Here is a 25,194-nt window from a genome sequence, read left to right as displayed (position 1 = left end):
AGTATTCTTTGAATGTGTGGAATGACATTCTGTAAGACCACTTAATTGTCCCATAATTTTTTTTTACCACCTATGATGAGTACATATACTCACTCTCTCGAAGAAGTAGGTACTTGTGGTACTTTTTCAAGATGTAGCTCTAGATGTCAGAGGTTTTGGTTCGTTGAATAGACCATGACGGACCTCATATTTGGCCATCTCAAAAACCTAATTTAAATTATAATAAATTTTTGTATAAATGGATATTTAAAAACTTTAATGTAAATGATATATGTGCAAGATATTCAGAATTAAGAAACCACATTAATGGTTAACGATAAATCCAAATCATCCTGGAATTTTTAACTGAATACGTAGATTACTGCTTGTACCATGATAGGGAGGGAGATATTTTCAATATTTATTATATTTTATGGTTTCCATTGAGAATTATGGCTTCTTTCAATTTTCAAATTTTTCTTATTTATAGTTGTCGCTATCATCAATACCTGGTGAACCATATTTTTTGTAATTTCACATGTTGTAGGTTGTAATAGGTAAATATAGATACAAAAGAGTTCTTACCTATTACTCTGGCAGATCAATTTTTAATTTTATCAGATGGAAATTGCAAAAACAACAAAAAATTTTTATTTTAATCCCATTCATTTATATGAAGTAGTCTTTGAAGAAAACAACTGCGGTAACTTGTGACAGTATAATTCAATTAAGGAAACTTAAGTAAAATTGATAAATCTGCTTTAATAGATGTACCATTATTATCTACTCATAAATTGTCATGCTGTCTTATTTCAGATGATGTTACGTTTTTTATTCAACAATTCTTTGTTATAAATGATCGAAGATACTAAAGTTTGTTTTATTTACAATATTCCTTAAAGTTCCCCCAGGTAAAAATATAATGGAGTCAGGTCTGGCCTACTAAGAGGAAACCTCAAGAATCCGTGCAGTCTTCAAGTATGTGCAGATGAAGTTCATTCTGAAGGAAATCTAAATACCTTACCAGATGGCGACTGATCAATATTGGATTTTTCTTTCTTTTATTTAGTACTCTGTAGCTAATAAAATAACTTCATCTGTCCATAGAATGTGAGATAATAAATTAGGAGTTACTAAAAATTGGAAAATAAAATCCTCTCTTTGTTCAAAATATCTTGATGAAAGTTCTTTGCTTGTAGAATTTATAACAGCGGTATTTATTTGTTTTAGAAACTTTTCGTATGTTTCTTGAGGTTTGTCTTAAGAAGGTTTCATTAGTGTGTTCAAAAAAATACAAAACTCTAATTACATTTTCATCTGTTGCATATTTTAAATCATTTAAATAATTATAACGAATCTGACAGTTCTATTAGTATAAACAAACTTCTGTTTTTCCAAGGTTTTAGTAGTAATAGTTTTTACCGAAACTTTAAAGCATTTTTAGATCAAAGTCACACTTTCGAGAAAAACGTCAAAACCGAAGCTGCTACGATGGATGGACAATCTGAAAAATATTTCCAATTATTTTTTAAAATCATCATGAAACGCATTTACGGAAAGGGACTATTTAATTTAAAATACAGCTTCATGCAAGGAGCTTCAAAAGCCAGTAAATTGTCATAATTCAGTTTCATAATTTGCCAGACCCAAAAAATACGTTTAAGATTTGTATTTAGTTTTATATAACAATGGCGCATATCTCGACAAACTCTGAAAATGGATTTGTGAATGCGACTTATATTTTTGCTATCTTTGTTAATTTTATTATTGAGTCCCATCTGATCATATAAAATTAAAGATTAATGTGGAAAATTCCAGTTACACGAAAAGTGGATTGTAATTTTGTATAGATAGATGCAAAAAAATTAAAAGCTTTTTCAATATCTGTAATAAAAATGGTATGCTAAAATTATTCCCTAATTTCAAGTCCCAGTCAGACCAAACAAAAAATTTTTAGCCATACGCAATTTGCTTCAGCCGTTTGTGTCACAAACCCCATTCCCATGATAAAACAATCACCCTGTACATACAATTATTGTATTAACAAGTAAACTGATTAAACCGTCACATCTAATATATCATTATTACATTATTTTAGTGAAATATCTTATTAATGATATTACATTTACTGGTGGTCAATAATATCAGGCTCATTGTTTTTTTTTCTGTGTACGACAATTTCCTCCTGCCACCGACCCTGTACAAATTTTACGACCGCCGACGCCCTTCCGTGCACTATTTTGCGTTTGTGGGGCGAATCAAATTCCGTGCAAGTCGCACCTGTTCCCACCTCCACCAATTCCCGGTGCTCCCCGCGAAATTACAGCCGCACATTGTCTTTACGCCCTTCCAGGTTCTCGATTGCCTCCTCTTAGCGGCCCTCCCGGTCTCGGCGATACTTTTAAATATTCAAGGCAAGTTAGGACGTCTCTAAAAGCATTTGGCCATTAAAAAATTAAGCGCCGGCTTCTATATATTATTATTTTATGCATACTTTACTGCCTCACTAAATGGAGAGGAAATTGGTATTAGAGAAGAAGCTGGAGTGTACATTAATTTTATCTTCCCGCATTCTGCAACCCCCGAGATGGTTGGGTTCGCAACTAAGTTATGGTGTTACAAACTCTTTAGCGACCCGGGAAAAATAGTTGCTTTATAGTTTAAAAAAAATGAATACGCATATTGAATGTGCTTTATGTAAACTGCAAAGTTAAGGAGTTGGATTTGAAATTTAAAAAATGAGAGCATATGGTACTTGCTAAAAGAATCGATATTCGAATATGAAGAAGTTTCAAAATGAAGAAGTCTTTATATTGCTACTAATTCACAACAAAAAGTCGAAGAAGCGAAATAATACACAAGATCCATTTTTGTGGAAACAACTGAAAACAACAAAAGGAGTCACAGAAAGTAGTGAAGACCGGATCAATATTGGGCATATAAGGATAAAAACGATCTTAATTAAACCATAAAGAAACCAAAGATGTTGAAATCAAGGTGAAAAATAGAAACAGGAAATGGAAAAGATCATGGAACTAACTATTCGACACACTAACCTAGAATGCAGAAAATATTTTTTAACACTGCTACTTGTTTCTTCAGAGAGTTTTGAAGTTCTGTAGTCAATTCCCACTACCTATTTAACGTTTAATACATTTGCTCAACGGGTTACCAGCTGATATTTCTCTCAATTCACTCGTTTTTAACAAAGTCTCATCAAAGAAGTTGAATTTGGACGTGTAAAACTTTCACAGTAATTCTGGATATAACTAATTTACTTTAATTTAATTTTAGTTTATTCAATTTTTAATTTTGTTTTGTTTTAGTTCATCCAACAGGAATGAAATCCCAGTATAGGGCCAATAATACAAACAAACACAAATAAAAGTATGAATTTGACAATCGATACAACCATGCATGAAAGGAAATAACAATAAACAGTGCAAGTATCAAATTCTGAGGCACGCCTGTTTGATTGTGTTTCAGAAAGACCTCCCGTAAATACAGGGAGTGATAGCATGACAAAAATTAAGAATTTTTTGTCTTATGAAATATATGTTTATCTCCTCTTGCTTTCGAGATACAGAGCTGCAAAATACATTTTTTTAAATAGAATTTTTACGAAAATTTCCAAACGGTGCGAAATATTTGTATGAAATTCGGTATTGCGGGGTTTTTAAGGATGCCAAATACGCTGGTCTAATTATTTTTTGTATATTTCATAGAGGGCGCTAGATATGCTACATCCCTATTACATTTTACGATCTAATTTTTTTAAGGTTAGGTTTTTTACCATTCGGGCTCCAATTTCTAATGTACAACTTTATTTTCTGGAATTTTTGTAATATAATTCACAAAATACAGGTTGTCCCGGTACTTGATACGAAAAAGCCGAATACGAATAGATGAGGTTGAAATAATATCAGTTCTTCATATATATTTTTTTATACGGGCCTTCGTTAACAAGTTACGGGCCCTCAAAGGTGAAAATTAAAAAGTTATTTTCATTTACAGTCTCTAAACTATTAACTTCAGCATGATCCAAATTTGATGATCGATAACACATGTCCAATGGTTAACAACCCAGAATTTTTGCTAAAATGACGATCGCAATCTGCCTGCATCAAAAATAAGTTCCATGTAGAATTTGATAATACCCTCTTGGTTCAACTCGGAAAAATTAACAATTTAGGAAATATTTGTGATTTTATGTTACAGCGGCGCCTCCACCATTTTTTGTTTTTAATTTTTTATTGGACATAATTACTCTGTTAGAACTCTACAGATTTTTAAAATAAAAGCCTAGAAAATCTTACTGTCCGCTAATGTAATTTTCACTAACAAAATTTGACAAATGCATTTTACACATAATACAAAACAGAAGAAAATAAAAGAAGAATAAGTTAAAGTAAGTATTCAACTCCAAATATCGATGTCCATTCAGAGGTTTCCCAAAAACGTATAGACCTATTAAATTATTACCCATTATTAATGTATGGACAGGAATAATGGGTATTGATTTAATAGGTTCATACGTTTTTGAGGAACGTCTGAATGGACATCGATATTTGGAGTTTTTACAAAATAATTTGCAGCCACTATTAGACGATGTTCAATTAGACACCCGAAGAAACATTTGATTCATGCATTTCAATATTGATGTACGAAATTATTCATCCATTGTGTTTAATAATAAATAAATTGGGAGAGGAGGCCCAATTTCATGGCCACCACGTTCTCTAGACTTTAACCCCATCGACTTCTTCCTGTATGGATACCAGAAAATTTTAGTGTACTCAACCTCAATACAGGGGACAAGGGATGAATTGCTACAAAGAATTAATTTCCATTGTGACATATTAGACATACCCCAGAAATGCTTTTTCGTGTACAAGCAAATAACATTCGTAGACTTAGGAAGTATTTTGCTAGTTTTAAATAATTTTTTTAACTTTAACTTATTTTTGTTTTTTTTTGTACTTTGTGTTACGGTAAAGTGTGTTTGTCAAAATTTGTTAGTGTAAATTACATTAGCAGACAGTAAGATTTTCTAAGCTCTTATTTTAAAAACCTGTACGGTTCTAACATAGTAATTATGTTCAATAAAAAATTAAAAACAAAAAATGGAGAAGGCGCACGTCGCTCGCTGTGCACTGTAATATAAAATATTTCCTATACTCTGAATTTTACCGAGTTGAGTCAAGAGGGTATTATCTTCTAACTTATTTTTGATACAGGCAGATAGCGATCGTCATCTATGAAACAATTCTGGGTTGTTAACCATTGGGCATAGTCCTCCCCTGGCGTTCTAAACATAATGAAGTTTCACTTACAACATCAAAATCAAGGTGAACACATGTGTTAGGGATCATCAGATTTGCATCATGCTGAGGGACCGTAACTTGTTAACGAAGGCCCGTATAAAAAAAATTATATGAAGAACTGATATTATTTTGGCCTCATCTATTTGTACTCGACTTTTTTGTATTAAGTACCGGGATCTACGTATAGTAACTCTTCTTCGTGGCTATAAGGATGCTCTGTATCCGAAATCCCGTCACCACTCTCATTTTCATGGAAAAACAATAATTAAACATAAGTACCTAGATATTAAAATTTAAATCTTATTCCACAGACTTCTGCGCTTCTAACGTTTTAACTTTATCCATTACAGTATCAAGTAATTGATAAGTTGCGCAATATATTTTCTGTCTTATTGTCAAAATTGATGACGGGTGACATTGAATTGCCCACACATTTTCACAATAAACGAAAGAATAGTCACACATTTAGTACAGCCTCGCTTTGAAATACATACGTGTTTTTCTGGCTGATTCCATAAGAATCGTCATTTTATTTAAATCCCTAATGTCCGTATTTATAGTCGGTACTTCGATCACACTCAAACTTAAGCACTGACTCACAATGTAATTTCTTATGGCGAAGTATTGTTCAAGTTTGAATTTGATCGAAGTACCGACTATAAATACGGACATAAATATCTCCTAAATCACGTACTGTACGAAAAAATCAATGGACACCTCTTTTGTTGAGAATTTTATGCTCTACAAATCTTTTGCACGTTTGTGAAATTCTCAATACTTTTCAAGTTATTCTAGAAATACCTTTTTTTTGCAGTTTTCAGAACAATTAAAAAGTTAAAGCTTTGTCATTATCTAGACTTAAATCTTGCTACCTCAGCTCCTGTTCCAATGCTTGTTTTGGAAATTTGGTAACAAATACTGACGTATAAGTATTTAAGGTCTGATAATACATAGTTGGAGATGTGCTACTTATGGAACAAAGTTTAAATATGAATGATGAGGTAGAAATATTATCAATGTTTTTAATTCATCACTTATGCTAGTCGAGCCCTGTTCACATTAAGATTAACACCTTTAACGACAGACAATTCCGTATCAAAAGCAGTTTGTTCGATACGATCAAACAGGGACCTCTTAATCAATGCAGAACGATTCACAGCAAACTGGTTCATTTCCTATTCATATTTCAAGACGGGAGATATGTAGAGAGCCTTCATTCTCGATCGAGTATGGCCCCGGGCTACCGGCCAGAGTTTAGCGATGATCCCGGCTTATTCCAGGATCCACACAGTCCCGATATCTCTTCTAACTTATGAGATCCGGATTTGTAAGGTACGCCCCGCTCTCCGGCAAGGAAATCTAAGTGGATTCGTACTTATCGCCACTGATTGGAGATTGTATTGTGAAATGATAAGTAACGATGTTAAATAAAACGAAAAATGGGAGTTATGTGAGAAGATTAAATATGTTTTACCTTTTAAGGAGGTATATCGGGGTCCGAGGGAAGTGAGGAGCGCAGGGGTGTCCTATGCTTTTCTTATGGGACCAAAACCCGCGGCCAATTTGAAAAAATTAAATTCTATTGAAATTATTTGCGATAAACATTATCTATATAGCAAAGAAATCTACTCATATGCACATAGCATACATATTAACTAATTAACAACATAAAAATATCATATTTAGGTAGTTTTAAATTATATTTAATAAACACATAAAGACTATGTAGATGTGGCAACAGCGCTAACAATTGACTTGCAGTTGTATACACTGCGAACCTACAGACCTCGGACATCGGAGATATTGCGCGTCAAATTCGGGTAAAGATGCGTACGCGTTCAGAAATGTATTGTATGTAAACTATGTACAATATAATTATTATATATAGCAAATATATCGTATTATCCTCGCGAAGATTTGTATCCTTTATTTAAAATCCGTAAACCATGTGAACTGGTAAAACAACGAGAATTATGTTAATTTAGTTCTAAAGAAATGAAATGACACTCGCGCCCATCTCTCGTCCAAGTCCAAGAAAATGTTGGATGCAATTTTGAAGGTTCTGTGATAGAAATTACATTATTACTCACTGTTCGTGTTTTTAATCTCTATTTGAGTAATGTTACAAAAGTTTTGCAACTATAACTAATTTTTTAGATATAAAGTTTGCTGTGAAATATTTATGTTCCTTTGCTACTCCGTACAAATGCTTTTATCTCAAGTATTACTAATTATATTAATCAAGTAAAGCAAACTTTATGTAAGGGGTACGAATTACGATGTTTTTATAGACCATTAAATATATTAAAATGATTTATCAACTGTATTTTTTATTCCAATAAATATATCACAGCACCCTAGGATTTTTAATTAATCTAGTTTTTTAAAAACATTACAAAAAATCTTTTGTTGTGGATAATTTATTGTTGATAACAATGTACATGGGATTTAGGAAAAATGTATATGTTTGAAATCAATTTCGTTTTTATCGTCTTTCAAATGTATTCCCTCCGATTCCCTCCTTGCTGTCAGCTGATTGCGACGTTGCCACATTAATCCTCAAGTCAGACAGAAATGCAATTATTGGTTTCTGTTTCTAATTAATACAGCTGTACTATGTTCAAAACTTACATTAGTTTTACATTAAAAATAAGATAATACTGTATACTATATATGGAAAAGCTTTGTTTCGCAATTTCTACATTTTTTTCTCAGTTATGGGCAAAAAAGAGCCGCACCGTCCATCTTCGCCATATAAACCTATGTTAAAATGAACAACTTTCAACAACAATATCTCAAAATCTATGACTCAAAAAAAAATTCAAAAAAATATGACGCACAGAGGAAGCACGGGCTAATACGCTATATAAATTTCAAGTACATCTTGTTTTGAGTAAATCCGATATACCTCCTTAAGTGTTAGTGAAAACCTTCAGGTTGAAGCCTAAAATTAATTTCAAACTGGGAATATTATCGATTCTGACATCTTTCTTTATTCGACTTAGGCAAATATATATTTTTTTTATTAATGTACCTATCATTATAGGTACTTTCCAAAACGTTATATTTTCTTATAAATAATTTTAATAAACTATCCTGAAGCGCATTTCACGTCGGCTTTTACTTGGAGGTGCCTAAATGTGCAACGCAGAGTATATTCACGCGAGTTCCTCTCCAACTCCCGCTTCGCGTCGCTTATTAACTCGCACTCTAAATGTGATGGACAGAGCGAATGACGTTCGACAAACAAACAGCCCCAATTATATTCATAAAGAGAGCGATACAGCAATTTTCATTATAATTTCATTATAAATGCATTACATCCGAACGAAAACATGCAATCTGTCGATTTGATCTCCGCCAAAATGGAAATTCGGCGGCGGCGGTGCTATATCAGCAGATGAGCCTCGTCGGCCGCTTCAAATACATCAAATTACGAATATACGCGTTTAGTTTGGTGTTAGAACAAGCGTTTTCCCAACTGGGTATTTTTTCTGCTATATACAGAGCTTTTTTACTCAATTTTAATAATATTTAATTTCAAAACTTTTTTCCAAAAAATCTTATCAAATGTAGTCAATATTATTCGATACACTATAAAAAATTTTTACTCAAATTTCACTCAATTTTACTCAATAATGTATCAATTTCTGTCCTCACGCGATTAAGTTAAATTTTCACTCTATTAGTATGAGTACAACTGAGTGAAACTATTGGATCAGAAATGAGTGAGTTTTACTCAAATCCGAGTTACTCCCAACTATCAATTGAGTGACTTTTGACTCTATTCTGAGGAGTATATAAAACCAATTTAGAGTTGACTTTTTCTCTAATATGATTTAAATTTAACTATTGAGTCATTTTTTACTCTGACTTGGTTTTTAATTTACTAAATATTGAGTGGAAAAATAAGTCACTCATAAAGTTTCAGTCATGATTAATTAGGATATACAGTCTTGAAATTAATTCATTTCCTGGCTGAGACCCGCTAGCTGAGACCCGCCGCCGCTGGCCAAGGCCAGAAAATGTACTCAATAATTTCACTCAACAGATTCACTCTGAACCTTTATTGCTTTCACTCACACCGATTTTTTTATAGTGTACCAAATGTTTATGTATGCAAAAGATATCTAACCCCACAGATAAAATATTATGGAAAAAATTTAAAAAAATGTCTGTTTAAATTTGGAATTTCCTTAAGTCATGGAAAAATATTGGGTACGCCGCTGGATTTTACGTAAAATTCTATGTAAAAAACATAATTTCAAAAACCACATATTATCACAGACAAAAAAGTTATAGAGCATCATCGAAAATGAGCAGAATTGAAAAAAGCTTTGTATTACTTCAGTTAATATCGAAATGTGGTTTTCGCCAATTTTTTTGGAAAATCCGTGACATATAAACTACTTTTTTTCTATCGTTTCAAGGAGTAAGGGAAACCTCCCAAAGGCCTAACACCCTTTATTCACGTAAAAATATATAAAGAGACTGATTCATGTAAATTTCAATCTTAATGATTTTGTTGTATTAGATCCTGATTTTTTGCGTATGAAGCAGATTTACTTGTTTTTTCTTCACTATGCACCATATGTATGACCCGATTAGCTATTTTAACACTAAGAAACACGCAAAACTGGCAGTCAAGAAACAACTAATTTTAATGTCACTAGTATTATGTGTATTATTAACAAGCATATTTTTACCATTTCTAAACTACTTTTGATAGATATACATTATTTGGATTTTCAATTTTTTTACAAACATAAATTCATATACTCTTGTTGCTAGAATTCCTAACATTTTTAAAATTTCTTGTGTAACATCTTTGCCAAAAAAAGAAAGACGTTGTGTCTTATAAAATTATACCATTATTATCTAAAATGCTTGAAAGAATAATGCATTTTCAAACGAGAAACTACCTGGATTTAGATCTGGTTATAGCTTTGCAATAGTTGGTATAATTAGAGTTTCTGATGGAGGTGAGACCAAGGCTTTAATGTTATTAGATTTTCCAAGGGCATCCGATACCATTAATCATGAAGTTTTATTGTCAATTTTACATTTGATTGGATTTTTAGAGAATAATATTCCGTTTATTCTTATTTATTTATCAGATGGGTTTCAATTTGTAGAAACCGACATTCATCTAAAGTGTACCATCGGTTTTAGATTCTACAAAATTATCTGTTTTGATACTTGAAAAGTTGCGTACTCAAGTAGGACTAAAACTTGAAGTTAAAATAGGTAGTAATTGCACTATTTGTAGGAGGAAGGGAGTTTAGACTTAATTTTAAACAGTTTTAAAACTGAAATAATTCAAAAAAGCGAAATGTGGTTTAAAGTTGTCTTGTCCAAACCATCATTTATTGTCACATTGCCATAAATTAAAATTTTCTATTTTTTTATGAAAATTTCTGTCATGAAAATTGTCTATGTGTTTTTATTATACCATATTTTTTATGTGTAATATTATCTAAGTCAAGGCGCTGAACCTTTTGCTCTTGTGTAATATTTTAACCTTATTGTTTATAGGGACAAAAGAATATTTTATTATTATTACTATTATTATAAAAATGTATGCAAATATGCCATGAAAAATGAAAAAGGAACTATATTTGCATCGCATTAAGGACCACAATTAGAAAAATACATCTGTTATAATTAGAGCATCGGCGGATTTCGTGAGGGTGGTACCCCAGGTTTTAGCCCAGTAGGGGTGCCTTGCTGGCTTGAGTTAAACCTCTGCGTCTGTTAATGCGATATTTGATGACTGGGAACCGAATCTCCCTCTCCATTACCTACTTTCATTAGCCGACTTGCTAAAGAAACTTAAATAATTATTAATGAACTTGGCGATTTTCCCCCTGCGTCCCCAGTTAGTTGGATTTTCTTCCGCGGTCTAGATGCGGCGCCATAAAATTTCAATATAACTAAATTAAAATTTATACATAGAAAGTGTTCCTAGTTCAAGTTATTTTTTATCTTTTATTACTAAACTACAACTTGGATCTCAACCGCAATACTAATTATGCTGTTTTTGTTTCAGGTTACGAGAAGAAAGATGTGATCCCGACAGACCCCTTCCCTTAGAACAGAAACCTAGAGACCTTAGTCCTAGAAACGGTAAGATAAACATTCTATAGAATACTACATGAAAACATGCTTATACGTTTTATTTTACTTCCTTCTGTTCAAATTATCCCACTTCTGATTCTCTCGCGGCGTATTTGCGTCAGTATTTCAGCTTAAATTCTGATAAAGTTAAAAGGAAAAATTAAAGCGCTGGCAATTAAAATATGTGCATGTTTGTAGGCATTTCTCAGATTTTTCGCTTCATATCGGACCACTGTTAGAGAAAAACGTCTAAATGTGCAATTTTGTATTAATTTGCAGATTGGAGATTTAAGAATTTCAAAAATGCGTGGAGTTGGTGCGCTAGTAAAGGTTAGTAACTGGATGTTTGCTGGAATGACGTGAAAAAGATTTATTTGCAGTGGTTTTTGTAATCAGTCGTAGTTCGCTCATCTCATTCTTTTTACTGAAAGCCAAATTTATTGACAATATTACTAAAAAAATCCTTAATTTTTGTCAAAACTTTTTTTTGACTTTTAGCGAATCTAATTTTTTGGGGTTTAGGTACAGAAACATATTCGTTCTTAAGATTTGTTTAGTATCTACTTATTTTAATTTATCAATTACTATAGCACAACTAAATCATTTGGTCGAAATTGTTTTCAAATTTAGTACCATAATCCATGGAAACAATAGCAGGAATTGCAATTGAATAATAAATGTTTCATCCAAATATTTTGCTTATTCTCTTCTTCAATCCCTACAAACTTATCCGGTAGCACAATTTTTCAAATTCTATACCAACATCTATTGCAGAAACTGCTATCCTCTTCATTTAAATATTTTGCTTACTTTTCTTTCTAACTGTTACACTGATCCGGTGGCAAAATTTTTCAATTTGGTATACATGTCAATACAAGTATAAGAATTCCAATTGCGACTACAATGAATGGATATGTATATTTTTTTAATTATTCTTGTTTTTATGTCATATAAAGTAATTTAGTCAAAATACCTTTCAAAATGAAAACCATAATTCCTGAATATAATCTGCAAATTTCGACTGAATAATAAAATAAATAAGTTTTTTTGAGTTAATACTCTCCTTACTACTACTTTCATCATCATCACCAAAATAGGTAAATACAGTTTCAACTGTAACTAAATAGAAATGTCTTTTTCTGTCAAGTATTTTTTGTTTAATTTATTCCAACCCTTACAAACCCATCTGGCCTCAAAATGTTTCAATTTCAGGACCAAAATTTATAAATACAATTGGGAACACGATTTTTCGTTTTTAATTATTTTTGAAGTTTTGAAGTTCAGAAAACGAAAACATTTTCGAAATGTCAAAAACTTTTTGAAGTACGCGATGTATAGTGATATATTCTGTATTTTGCATTTGTTTGCTTTTTCAATCTGAGATTTTTGGTTGGGCAAAACTATTTCCATAGAATATTCTGATTCTTTTGACGCAAGGGTTTATTTCATAAATATACAGGGTGTTTCAGGAAGACCTCCCGTAAGTACAGGGGGTGATAGTACGACAAAGAATAAGAATTTTTTGTCTTATGAACTATATGTCTATCTCCTCTTGTTTTTGAGATACAGAGAGACAAAATAAATTTTTTTAATTACGTTTCCACTGTTTTGCGATCTTGATTAGTTATCCAAGTCAAGGTTTTAGTGGGATAAAGATCAATAAATAAAAGAACACTATATTTTAAATCATTGCCAACGTTTCGGTGTTATTTTACACCATCCCCAGGGCTCGAAATTTGAAGTGTCTTCTGTCCAACTTAAATAAATGTTAAGAAGATGGTATCTAGTTACTTATATGTGTACTTATAATTCATGGAACAATTTCAGTGCGGTTTTCTTTCACAGTCAAAATTTTTGTAACTTCTTAGATACTGTTCAGCAGAGTTTAAAATATTACTAAGAATGCACTATGCGTTGTTTATGAGACATCCATCAATAAGTTTTAACATAAGCCTACTTTGAGAAAAGTCATTTATTTTATACCGAAATATTGTAAGAGTTCAATTTAAGGACGTTCGATACCGAAAAAAAAAATGGTAAGAAAGTTTTCAAAGCAATTGAAATCTGTTAATAAATATGCAAACTGTCTCGTGTAAAAATATCAGATCGATTGCCAATGTAGTTTTTTTGAAAAATGATATTAAAAATTATGCTCTTATACACAGGCTCTTATGGGAGTTGGGGCAAAAGCTTTAATCAAACGTGAATATTGCTCTTAAAAATGGTTAGGATGGGGAAAATAAAATTGTAATTACAGAATTAAATATTACTAAACATTTTAAAACAATAAAAATATGCACTTACAATGTAATTATTGAGATAATGGGAATGAATATATAGCGTTTTGACAAATTTGAACAAACATTTGATCCAATGAAAGGAAATATGGCAACACTGTACGCTGTATTTAACGCTTTGACTGACGCACTATATTTGAATAGCTCGATTATAGACTATAAAATTATTCCAGTCGAAACATATGTAGTAATAATTAATATTAAATACATTTTTCGTGATCTAATGCAATATAATAGCAATTTGAAATAAAAATTGAAAGGATCTCTTTGCAAAACGAACAGTATAGATGTTCTGTCATAATCTTCAATTTGACAAGGCGACGTCTCACTGAACTTCTCGATAGTTATCATATGGATTCTCGGTTTGCACATTTTACTTTTTTCTCATCAACCCACATTCTGTTTCATACGCATTTTATATTACTTTTCAGTCATTACTTTTCCTTTTTAGATGTTCATTCATGTTTACGGAATAAGCGCAAAGTTGACAGTAATGACAGTTGACCCAACTTTTACCACCACGCCATAACAATGTTGCCAGATTTCATCCATCATTTTACAAGCTCTTAATGAATAAATAGACACTTTTATTCAAATATAAAGTTAGTTGCCGTGCATTAAACACGAAAAATATATGCAAGCTAATATGTGTTGTATAAATTTCATTCGTATATATTATATTTAGTTCACTCAAATTAATTTATGTAAGGTTGGTACTATAACGAAACTACCGTGTATAAGCATAGGCTTCCCTCCCGCACCGCCTGCCCCGAAAGAGATGTATCGAACATCCTTAAAGCCTTTTTTTCTCGAAAACCGTCCACATTAGGAAGTTTTATCTAGAGTACATTATTTTTAGAAAATAAAATTGTAGATTAGAAATCGGAGCCCGAATGGTAAAAAATCCAACCTTGAAAAAATTAGGACTTAAGATATAATACGAATGTAGCATAAATAGCGCCCTCTATGAAATATACAAAAAATAATTAGACCAATGTATTTGGAAAAATCCCGGAATACCAAATTATATAAAAATATCGCACTGTTTGGAAATTTTCGTAAAAATTCTATTTAAAAATTTTTAATTTGTCGCTCTGTATCTGTATTTCGACACATAGTTCATAGGACAAAAAATTCTTATTTTTTATCGTACTATCACCCCCTGTATTTACCGGAGGTCTTTTTGAAACTCTCCGTAAAAAGAAAAATAATACATTTGTCGAATTCAACACCAAAAATCTGTTGCAACTGTAACAATGGGGCTTATGGAAATATCTTCGTCCACCATATATTTTTCTTATGCGTATTTCTAACCCTTACACTGATCTTGTCAACATTTTTCAAATTTAGTAGGTACCACAATTTGTGAATGCAATCGCAGGAATTCTACCTGCAACAATGACTACCGCCCAATATGGCACCGTCCGCCGGGTTTATAGTTGTCCCGCGTGCCACGTCGACGATTTCATTACACCGACGCTGCGCCCCCTTCCGGCCCAAATAAAAAGTTAACTATCGTGTCGACGAATTTAATTAATGGCAGTAAATGCGGATTCGGAGCCGGACGCGACGCGAACCAATCTATCGGGCGATAAATCACCGACGGCGGGGGCCGCCGCTTTTAAACCGGCATATGCAGAAACGGAGACCGGACTAAGTCTCGGAAATAAATCGGAATGCCCGACCGCATCAATCTGGATGAACCCTCCCGGATTTATTAGCGGGAAAGTGGACGAAAACAGGCGGGCAATTACTCGCTTTTATATTACTGTAAATTCACCCCCGCGGGACGATTCCGGCGCTTGTTTTATTTCCTTTTTATTATGCTCGGTTAACTGGCCGACACTCGTTTGATTAGGCTTTTTTGCGATCTTTACGACATAGTTTCGGTTTCGCTTACAACCGCGAACACCGGTTGGTCCCAAAAACAGGCTTCATTTTAGGTTTCATTGATGTCTTGTACTTAATGAGATCTGAAAACAATTAAAATCAATCTACGGAATATTATGTAACATTCTACCCTCGCCCCTCATATTTTATATTTCCGTATTTAAAAGGAAAAAAAAATTATATGGAGCAAAGTTGTAGGAAATGTTTTGTAACTTCAAAACTGTACCTAGAGAAACAATTTCGAAAGTTTCGACATGGTATTAGCACACTCTTTTGGACATATTTTTCTTATTATTAATTAATTTATTTATTTAGATGAATACGCTACCCAGACTTACTCCAATTAAGGGATAGGAGATATTCAGTGTAATTACATATTGAAAAATAAGCAGACATTATATAAATTTTACTATCATAAATTTTCTTCTATCGAAATAAACAGATTTAACTAAACTTGATTCTATACTATGTTGTTTCTAGCCGCTAGAAAGGGCCCAAAAAGGTTATTTTTCAAATAACTGCTGAGAAAATGAAATTTGGAACATTACTAGTGTTCCAAATGACCCCGCACAAACCTTATGGAAATGGATCCCCGGTGGATCTCTCTCAAATTTTGGGAATGAACTCTTCAGAGCATCCTGATCAAAAGTTCTTATGGGCACAAAACCGGGAAACCGTTCCCAACCCCCCAAAGGTCAGGGGATAATTATACCACACCACCAAAAAAAGTATCAGACCAACACATGCAATATATGGTTTCCCGTGTATTTTTGAGCGCTGGACACAAATGTGATGTCAAATGTGCTTTAGTTACCTTAAGTCTTCAACTAATAACTGAAGAAGCTTCAAAAACTGAAGAAAGAACTTTGTGTTATGTAATTCACATGCGATATGTACACACCACTGAAGAACCACGGTGTTCTTTCTTCAGTATACTGAAGCTTCTTCAGCGATTAGTTGAAGGCTTAAGGTAATTAACCTCGTGCTCAGCGTGCAAAAATACACCGGTAACCACATATCGCCTGTGAATCACATGTTCTATCTTCAGTTTTCTGAAGCTTCTTCAGCGATTTGCTGAAGACTGATACGTGCTAGAGCAAAAATGATGACGTATTCGTATCCAGCGCTCAAAAATACACCGGAAACCATTTATTGCATGTGTGGGTTTGATACTTTTTTTTGGTGTGGTATAATGAGCCCCTGACCTTTGGGGGTGATTTTGGGGTGTTGGGAGCGGTTTCCGGGTTTTGTGCCCATGAACTTTTGATCAGGATGTTCTAAAGAGTTCATTCCCAACATTTGAGAGAGATCCAACGGGGATCGATTTCCATAAGGTTTGTGCGGAGTCCTTTCCATATAGATGTCACTGTATTATATAGTAAACGTAGTATCTAGATATATCTCTCATTAGATATTAATAGTACCATGGCATCTTGTTATGTTACAAAATAAAAAAACTCAAGTACCAGCTGGAACATTGTAACAGTAGCAATATTAACAAATATAAACTCAGATTTCTTTTAATTGGTTTATGTAGAATGTTCTCAAAAGACTTGCATCCCCTGGTATCTTTCCAGGATTGTCCTATCAAAAAATTTTTCAGATAACAGTTATAGTATAACGAGAAGTTAATATGCTGGGGATTCGATCCTGTCCTTAAGTTTCAAGGTCGAACTAAGGTCATCTTGAAAATATTAATTGAAACATTTCTATTTTTATAGCATCAAATTTTACGTCGGAATCCGATTTTTGTCGAGTTATTCAGAGAAAAATGGGTTTGACCTCCCAATGACCTCTAAAAGCATACTAGAAAAATTCCAATCCCACATTCGTTCGTAAAATTTGACGTTCTATCAATTTCTGTTATAAAAAGTAGGCATTTCCGTTTAAAATTTTTAAGCTGACCTTGATTTGACCTTGAAACTAAGGTGAAGGTCAAATTCAGGATAACCAGCGTATTGGTTTCTTGATCTCCTAGAACATTTATCTGAAACTTTTTTATGGGACTTGCTCCTGAAAAGTTATCAGGGGGTTTGAGCCTTTTTGAGACCCCCTGTATATAAAAAATATAGGTATTTATTTCAATTAGTCATTTATCATACTGACCACAGGAATAGGTAACAAACTCATAAATAATTTTAAGGAAAACTGGTTGAAAATTAAAAAAAAAACATTTTTATCTTCGAAAGTTGTTTTTACACATTTTATAGCAAATAAAGTGTTTTATTTGGAATAAACACGTTTTATGTTAAATTGATAAAATGTATCCAATAATTTGAAAGACCTACATCATTTCTTTATCTCATTTTTTCTGCTTTTCAACGTTTACCTTCAGCGACGATCCTCAACTGTTTTTTCCTTGTTGCAGGTTCGCCAACAGAGCACAGTCCGGTGTTAAATCTGTCCAAAAGCGGAGGTGGTAGCGCCGGCTCCCTTGGAGACGGCGACCATTCTGGTAGCGAGGCGGACGGGCCCGACGTACCTCCGTCCCCCAGGTCCCCCCGCTCGGCTGCCGAAGACGAGGACGACGACAATATATCGGATCCTGAAGAGGAGGACGAAAAGGATCAGGGTAAGAACAGAACTTAACTTTGTCCACAAAGAGTATCTGGTTTAATTTTATCCAAGGCTGCCTTTGACGGTTTGAAACACATTTTACAAGTTAACGTTGGCCGTTTGTTTTTTTGTTTCCGTTCCCGGCTGACGTATTTCAATCCTGAAAACAACGATCACGCACGTGCTGCTGCGAAACTATTAGTCAAAGCAGATTGCATGGCATTAAACATATTTTCATACAGAACTAGCTTCACATCATATTCAGTCATTCTCATTTCTCTGAATTAACGTTGGCAGTTTGTTTTTTGCTTGAAAAGCGCCCCATTGTCGTATCTCATCAGATGGATTGATATTATGTAGTTTACTTATACTAGATTAATGTCAGATGTCATTGAAATTCACAAACGAAACACCATACTTTAGAAAATAGTAATGCTTTCATATTAACATAAAAATTATGATGACTTTAAAGTAACCTGTCGCAATGTCATACAGAACGAATCCATTTTTACGGTAAAGTTCAAGAATTGCCCAGTGATGGTGTAGACAAGAGTTTAAGTGCAGTTAAAAATAATAAAAATATTTTCATTGTAATATCATTGGGAACATACTATTACTTTTAAAAAATTAACTGATAGAAAACTGGAAAAGTGCAATTCATTTATTCAATCGTTTATTTAGTTTTTCAAGATGTAAAAGTATAATTAGAATAAAACTGTAGCCTCGTTAATTTTTGTTGTTTATCGAGTGGTAATTCGAATTCCACGGGACAGCAGAAGACTTATCGAGACCATTTCCCCTTTTCAACCGTAACCTGGTCATAAATTAAAGCGCTGATGCTCCTTCCTAAGTGTCAGGTATCAATTATTAATGATCCGTAGGCCCCATCTGACCTTTGGGGAACATTAGTCTGGTAATTAAAAAAACGCAGAGAATTTTTCTGATTGCTCGTCGAGAATATATCACGATGTAAATTAAAACAAGCTTTACCGAACAACTAGATTCTTTATTTCTGTAATGTAATGGGGAGGAATTAGTTTTGTTTTCTATAAATATATTAACATTAATTGTTACATTTACGTCTTACTTGTTACATTTACATTTTTCTTGTTACATTTGCAGCTGCTGCCTAATATCCTGTAATTTAACTTTTTTTTTTCTGTTTTAAACAGTTCATTAGTGTCACTAAATTGTAATATATTTTTATCATCCATGTTTGGTTAAACACTTTGAAGGATACAAAATGAACTCTTTCTCCTATAATAAGTTATTTCAATAATCGGTCGCCTTTCTAAACACGAAACTGACACTTAGAATTTAAATATACTTGCCCTGATTCGCGATACCTTAACTGATAGTTTAAGTGTTTCAAAACAAGTCTAAAGATAATTGGCTAGTTTCAAGGTACCTTCTTTTCATAAGCAATGTTCATGATGTCAATGTTTTGTAACGATTTGATTTACATCGCAGTGAATTTGCAAAGGATCTCATAAATAAATATGCACGATTTTGGCCTTAAAATCCCGATTCGAATAGTTGGAAACTGGTTATTAGTAAGTTGTAACAGACTATTTCCAATAAAACCTAGTTTTTAATATGCAACTACTACTGCGTTGTTACTTTGTATAAGGCTCAACGTTCGATATTCAATTAACCCAAATTTCTTGAAAGCTTCTTGATGAAAATGCCATTTTCTAGATATCGTTTTACTAATCTTCATCAAAATGTATGCAAAAACTGTTGCTTGATTGATGTTTCCATCAGATTCTGTTGATTATGTCTACTTGTTACAATTTTACAATTGTCTTTCATTTGTTTCCAAGGATTTTATTTCAAACCTTGATAATATAATATTTCCTCGGCGATATATTTAATCGATAGTAGATCATCAAATTGATTTTAAAATGTGAGTTTGCTAGCAAGATCTTCCTTGCACTCCGATTGTGCAAGAGGAAGAAAAAAATGGATAAATAGAACACATATAGTTCGTAAGTTTATGGTGCGAGGTTCTAAGTGATTCCCTACGCTGATCATGAACATCTCGTGGATATAACCCGTTCAAAGTGGTACTTAGAGGCTGCATACAACTCTGTAATAATATTAATAACCATTATAGGAGTACTAACTTAACAGTATGGTTACTGATCCTATATAAATATCCGTTACGTGAAATGTTTGCACTATTAGGCTACCCGGGAGGTTCTGCATCTCCTCCAACGTTACCAGGCCTGCGGAAAGTGAAGAGAGACGTCAAAAGAGCATGTCAGTCGGTCGTATATCTTCTAGCCGGCCTTTGAGTAACATTAACATTTCCTCTTTTAATTTTTTTCACGGTCTGACGAATTAGATGGTATGGTACTTTGCCACCCGTTGCTAACATGGCAACACCTTCACGCATGCTTGGGGGGTTGAATTATTTGGTTGTCGTTCTACGGTTTGTTCCAATCCATATTACACACCGAGAAAAGTAATGGTTTATAAAAATAATTGCTTAATTTAGTAACAATACAACAGAGTAATTTGAGCAAATAATATAACGAGCGTTCAAATAAAAACGTGGTCGAAGTTGGCTCTGACACATTGGACGTAGGGAGTAGCTTATAGCGACCAACTCATTTCTCAACGAGCTGTATAGCAGCTGTCAGTTTCAATAACGTTAATGACTATATAACTTTATTTTAAAGAATAATCGTGATAACAATAAAAGTGTCCCCCTGCTTGTTATAACAATAAATTAAAGCAGCTGCTGAAAGTGTCCCCCTCCTTATTCCAAGCACTTTTCACACCTGTTCCTCAAAGAATTAAAGACATTTTCTAAGATGCTCGGGGTATTGTTAATTTCACGAATCTTGTCTATAAGTCGAGCCTGCAGATGGTTTAAATCAGGAATAGGCAGTTCAAAAATAGTGTTTTTTAAGGTAAGGCCACAAAAAGAAATCACACGGCGTAATATCACATGACCTCGGTGGAAATTCATGTTCAGCATTGAGACTTATTAGTCGATTTTGGAAAACCTCCCTCAACATATTCATCGTCTCGCCTGCCGTATGTGCCCTTGCGCCATCTTGTTGAATGTAAAAGTTTGTAGTTTCGTTTTCTTCCAGCTGGTTAATAAAAGGAGCGATAATTTCTTCTCTATACTTACCTTTGCGCAGTAAGAGTACCATTAAAAAAATAGGTCCATAAATCCTCCTTCGATTGAGAGCACACAAACTCCAATTTTTTGAGCGTGTAGAGGGCCCTCGACAAAAAAGTTATCTGGTTTTTCAGAAGACCACATTCTCATATTCTGTGAGTTTACGTAACCACTTAAATGAAACCAGGCTTCATCAGAAAAAAAGGTGATATTATGAAGTTCACCGTAGTTGTTTAAAAACCATTCACAAAATACAGCCCGTCGCGGAAAATCAACTTCATGAAGTTCTTGCTGACAAGTTAAACGATAGGAGAACAAACGCAAATCTTTTTTTAACACTGTGTGGCAGGTACCGAGTGATACTCCCACCATTTGTGATAAAACACGTACAGAAGTTCTTTTCCATTATTTGTTGGACATTTTCTTTTAATTCTTCAGTTCGCTTTTTAGGTCGGCCGCTTCCTTCTTTTCTTGTTACACTGCCCGTTTCACGAAAAACATTAACACAACGCTGAACTGCACTTTGAAAAATTTTGTACTCAACAACGCCGGGAAATTGATTTTGAAATTCTATGAAACATCCCTCAATAGAATACTTCCATATTCCATCAATCTTGCGTCCATTTCTAAAGAAGGACACTATGATAAACTCTTTTTGTTCTTGAGAAAACACCATTTTAAACGCTTTTTAAAACGAAAATATTCAAATTGATAGCGGCGATATAGCGCTTTGACAGATGACGTTTAAGTTCATTTGCTATACGCTACGCCCTACGTCCAAATTTTCAGAACCAACTTGACCACGTTTTTATTTGAACGCTCGTTATAAGTTTTCCTCGAAAAACCTTTAATTTTTCCGCTACAGGACGTTGAACTTTTCGATTATAGCTATGTTCGAAATTGACTTTAACTTCTGGCAGTCATAACTCGGGTTCTATACCACTTACAAAAATAAAAGAAGCAATCTGTTTGATATTTAATTACCTTCATTTTTGCTTATGATTAATTTTTTTATAAAACTTGTAGTTTTTGAGACATTCGCGAAAAATGGCTCAAAAACATGCATTTTTGGGCTAAAAACGAACATATTTAGGCGCAAATAACTCAAAAAGTATGGATTGTACAAAAAATTATTATAGATCATTTCTTGCTTATAATTCGTCCTTCTATCGAATCGTGAGGTTATTTTTAATAAAAAAGTTCCACCCTCCAGCAGGGGTGGCATCCACCCCTTGGGGAAAAGCACACATCGGCACTATATAACTTTTGTTTCTTGGACTATTCTCTAGCTACAATTCAAATTTCACGTCAATCCATTCCATCCGAAAAAATTGGTAGCCAAAATGCTTCAGTGACTCGACTATTTTAGAAAATTATATGTATAACTCGTTATCATAATTTTACAAAATTTCCAACACAATATTAACAACAACCGTATCAAAAATGTTCATTGATGTACAGAAGCAATAATACCTACATTCTGCTGCCAAAAAATGGTATCTTTGTCGTTTTCGAATGAAACGGCCATTGGAGAAACTTGAACAATGCAACTTCGGTGCTAGCGGATACAATTAACGATTTTCTATTACTTGCAGACATGGACGATGGCGACCTGCCCCTGCCCGCTGCCCCGGGAAGCGACTCCCAGCAGGCGGCCCTCAACTACTCGACCCTGGCCAGCGCGGTGGCCTCCGCGAACGGCCCCAGCCAGGACCCGAGCATCTCCTCCACGGAGACGCTTCTGAGGAACATCCAGGGGCTGCTCAAGGTCGCCGCCGACAACGCCAGGCAGCAGGAGCGGCAGATCAACTACGAAAAAGGTACAAATAGCAACATGGTGTACTTGCTGTCGCTAGCCCAATATTACATGTACCTAGCCGCCACGCAGAAGTGTTAGGATCTTTGGTCACGTGATCCAACTTTGTAAATATCCCGCCGAGAGCAGCGCGGGAAGGTCGACCGGTGCCACCGTTGTATAAATACCGTTTCCAAAACGCCTTGAGTGTAAATTCTTTAGCCTAGCTTAGTGTGGGCGGCGCGGGTCGATCTTCCCTGCGTGTGCGGTGGAAGGGCCGGTTTCTTAGTGCGAGCCCTTGATCTCTAAGCTCCTGTATAAAGTTGGTGCGTTCAGTATGTTCAATTGGCACATAGATAGCGACTTTTGTATAATTCTTTGTGGTAAGACACACGCGTTGTATTTGTATAAAGTATTATAGCACCCGATAAAGTGCACATATCGATATCTAGCTGTAATTCATAAGTTAGCTTTTCTAGATGTAAATATATCGTTTAACCGTCTAGGTGAATATTTAAATTAATTGTTAGGCAGGCGACAGTATCAAATATCGTCTACGACTTATTTGTTCTTAGTTATTTCCTAGTTTTACGTCACTGTTAAACAAAAATTATTTAGATAGATAGCACAAAGGGGAAGAATCGTTCACTTATGTCTTTTCCGCCCAGGAACAACCTAGGAACAAATCCTGTATTGTTCGCGGAACAACCAGGTTTGTTCCGAGGTGGTTCTCGGACGCAACAATTGATTTTGTTTGGTGTGACGTATAAGCTGGAGAGAATGAAAGAAGTAGAAAGTTTTTCTGAAGGGGCACACCTCAAGGAACTGATCCATGTTTCAGTGATGGAAATCTGGTATTCTGTCAGATGGTTGATTTTAGCATAATAGTATGTGCCATTATTTCAAGTGTTGTCTAGAGTAGATGTTTATTTAAAGCTACTAGTTAATTTAACTTCAATATTTATATGATAAAGTAACGTTGTGAGAATTTTGATATATTCCCGCATATTGTACAGACCACCGGCCTGATATATCAAAATTTTCTGTGCACCAAAAAATCAATTAAGTCATTTCACGTGACGTATAGATTTAGGTAAGGACTATGTGTGATGTACATGTTAACAGTTCAAAATTGAAAATAAACGAAATTATTAAGTATACATCCCCGTGTTTCATTTGGAAAATTGGGTGGGCCTTTCCTTTTTTCAGTTTGATTGGCAAACGGTTTTCTGTTTCTAGGGGGACAGTAAGCAAAAAATAGGTAGGTGGCACTTTTTATTTCCTATATTATATGTCAGACTGAAGTGTTCTCCCTTGCAAATCACACGCCAACTAACAGATACTAATTCCAGCGCTGATCATGCAGTTCAGTTGCTTCTGTGTTTGTTTCCTTTCTAGTATGACAGTTAGTTTTCCGGTATTGCACCGTTCTCGCTCGTAGTAAGAAACGCCGGAAAATTTACCGAGAAAATATTATATTTTTCTAACACGATGTGTCCTGCCTAATATGAATAACTTCAGTAAACTCTTTAATTATAGTACAACATTTTCAATTTACGATGAGAGAAGTTGGCAGGTACAAATCGACAAAGATTGATGAACAGTATTGAAAAAAGAAAATAGAATGACCAAAATTAAAAAATATATATTAAAACTAATACATACTATTAATATGACAATATTTAGATTTTATTTAATTAAAACAAAATTAAAAGTTAAAATGTACCGTATTTTTTTTACTTAAATGGGCCAAAGTATATATTTCTCATTTCATTAAATTAATTAAATAAAACGGATTAGTATTTCTGTTACAAGTTCCAGTATCACGGTAAGTACACTATTTCTCAAATTTTTTACACAGATTTTTGTCACACACTATAAGATTATTTCTGTTTTTTTTTGTTGCAATTTTAATTTTAGGAGAATCTTTTTTATCATTAGGTCATAGGACATCCATTTTCATCGACGCAGAAAAACTGTAATTGTATCTAAAACTAAAAACATATAACGACTGCACAGTAGGTTTTCTAAAGTAGGATTTTAATTTTAGCTGTTACAGGTGATGCCAAAATAATGATTTTAACAAAAACTTACTATAGT

General features: G+C 33.8%; 1 protein-coding gene across 1 annotated transcript in view; it reads left to right on the top strand.

The window, feature by feature from the left end:
- Positions 1–24,233, top strand: part of LOC108915350 (dachshund homolog 1-like) — an 89,640-nt gene extending 65,407 nt beyond the window's left edge. Inside the window, exons 3-5 of the mRNA XM_018721364.1 lie at positions 11,353–11,429; positions 17,976–18,179; positions 22,895–24,233. Of these exons, the coding sequence (XP_018576880.1) occupies positions 11,353–11,429; positions 17,976–18,179; positions 22,895–23,196 (583 nt within the window). The 3' untranslated portion in view covers positions 23,197–24,233. The remainder of the gene's footprint in view (positions 1–11,352; positions 11,430–17,975; positions 18,180–22,894) is intronic.
- Positions 24,234–25,194: the final 961 nt, after the last annotated feature.

The sequence above is a fragment of the Anoplophora glabripennis genome, unplaced genomic scaffold (genome assembly GCF_000390285.2).
Source record: "Anoplophora glabripennis isolate ALB-LARVAE unplaced genomic scaffold, Agla_2.0 scaffold981, whole genome shotgun sequence".
NCBI classification, from domain to species: domain Eukaryota; kingdom Metazoa; phylum Arthropoda; class Insecta; order Coleoptera; family Cerambycidae; genus Anoplophora; species Anoplophora glabripennis.
Note: the sequence above shows the minus strand (reverse complement) of the source record. Positions and strands in the feature narration are given on the sequence as shown.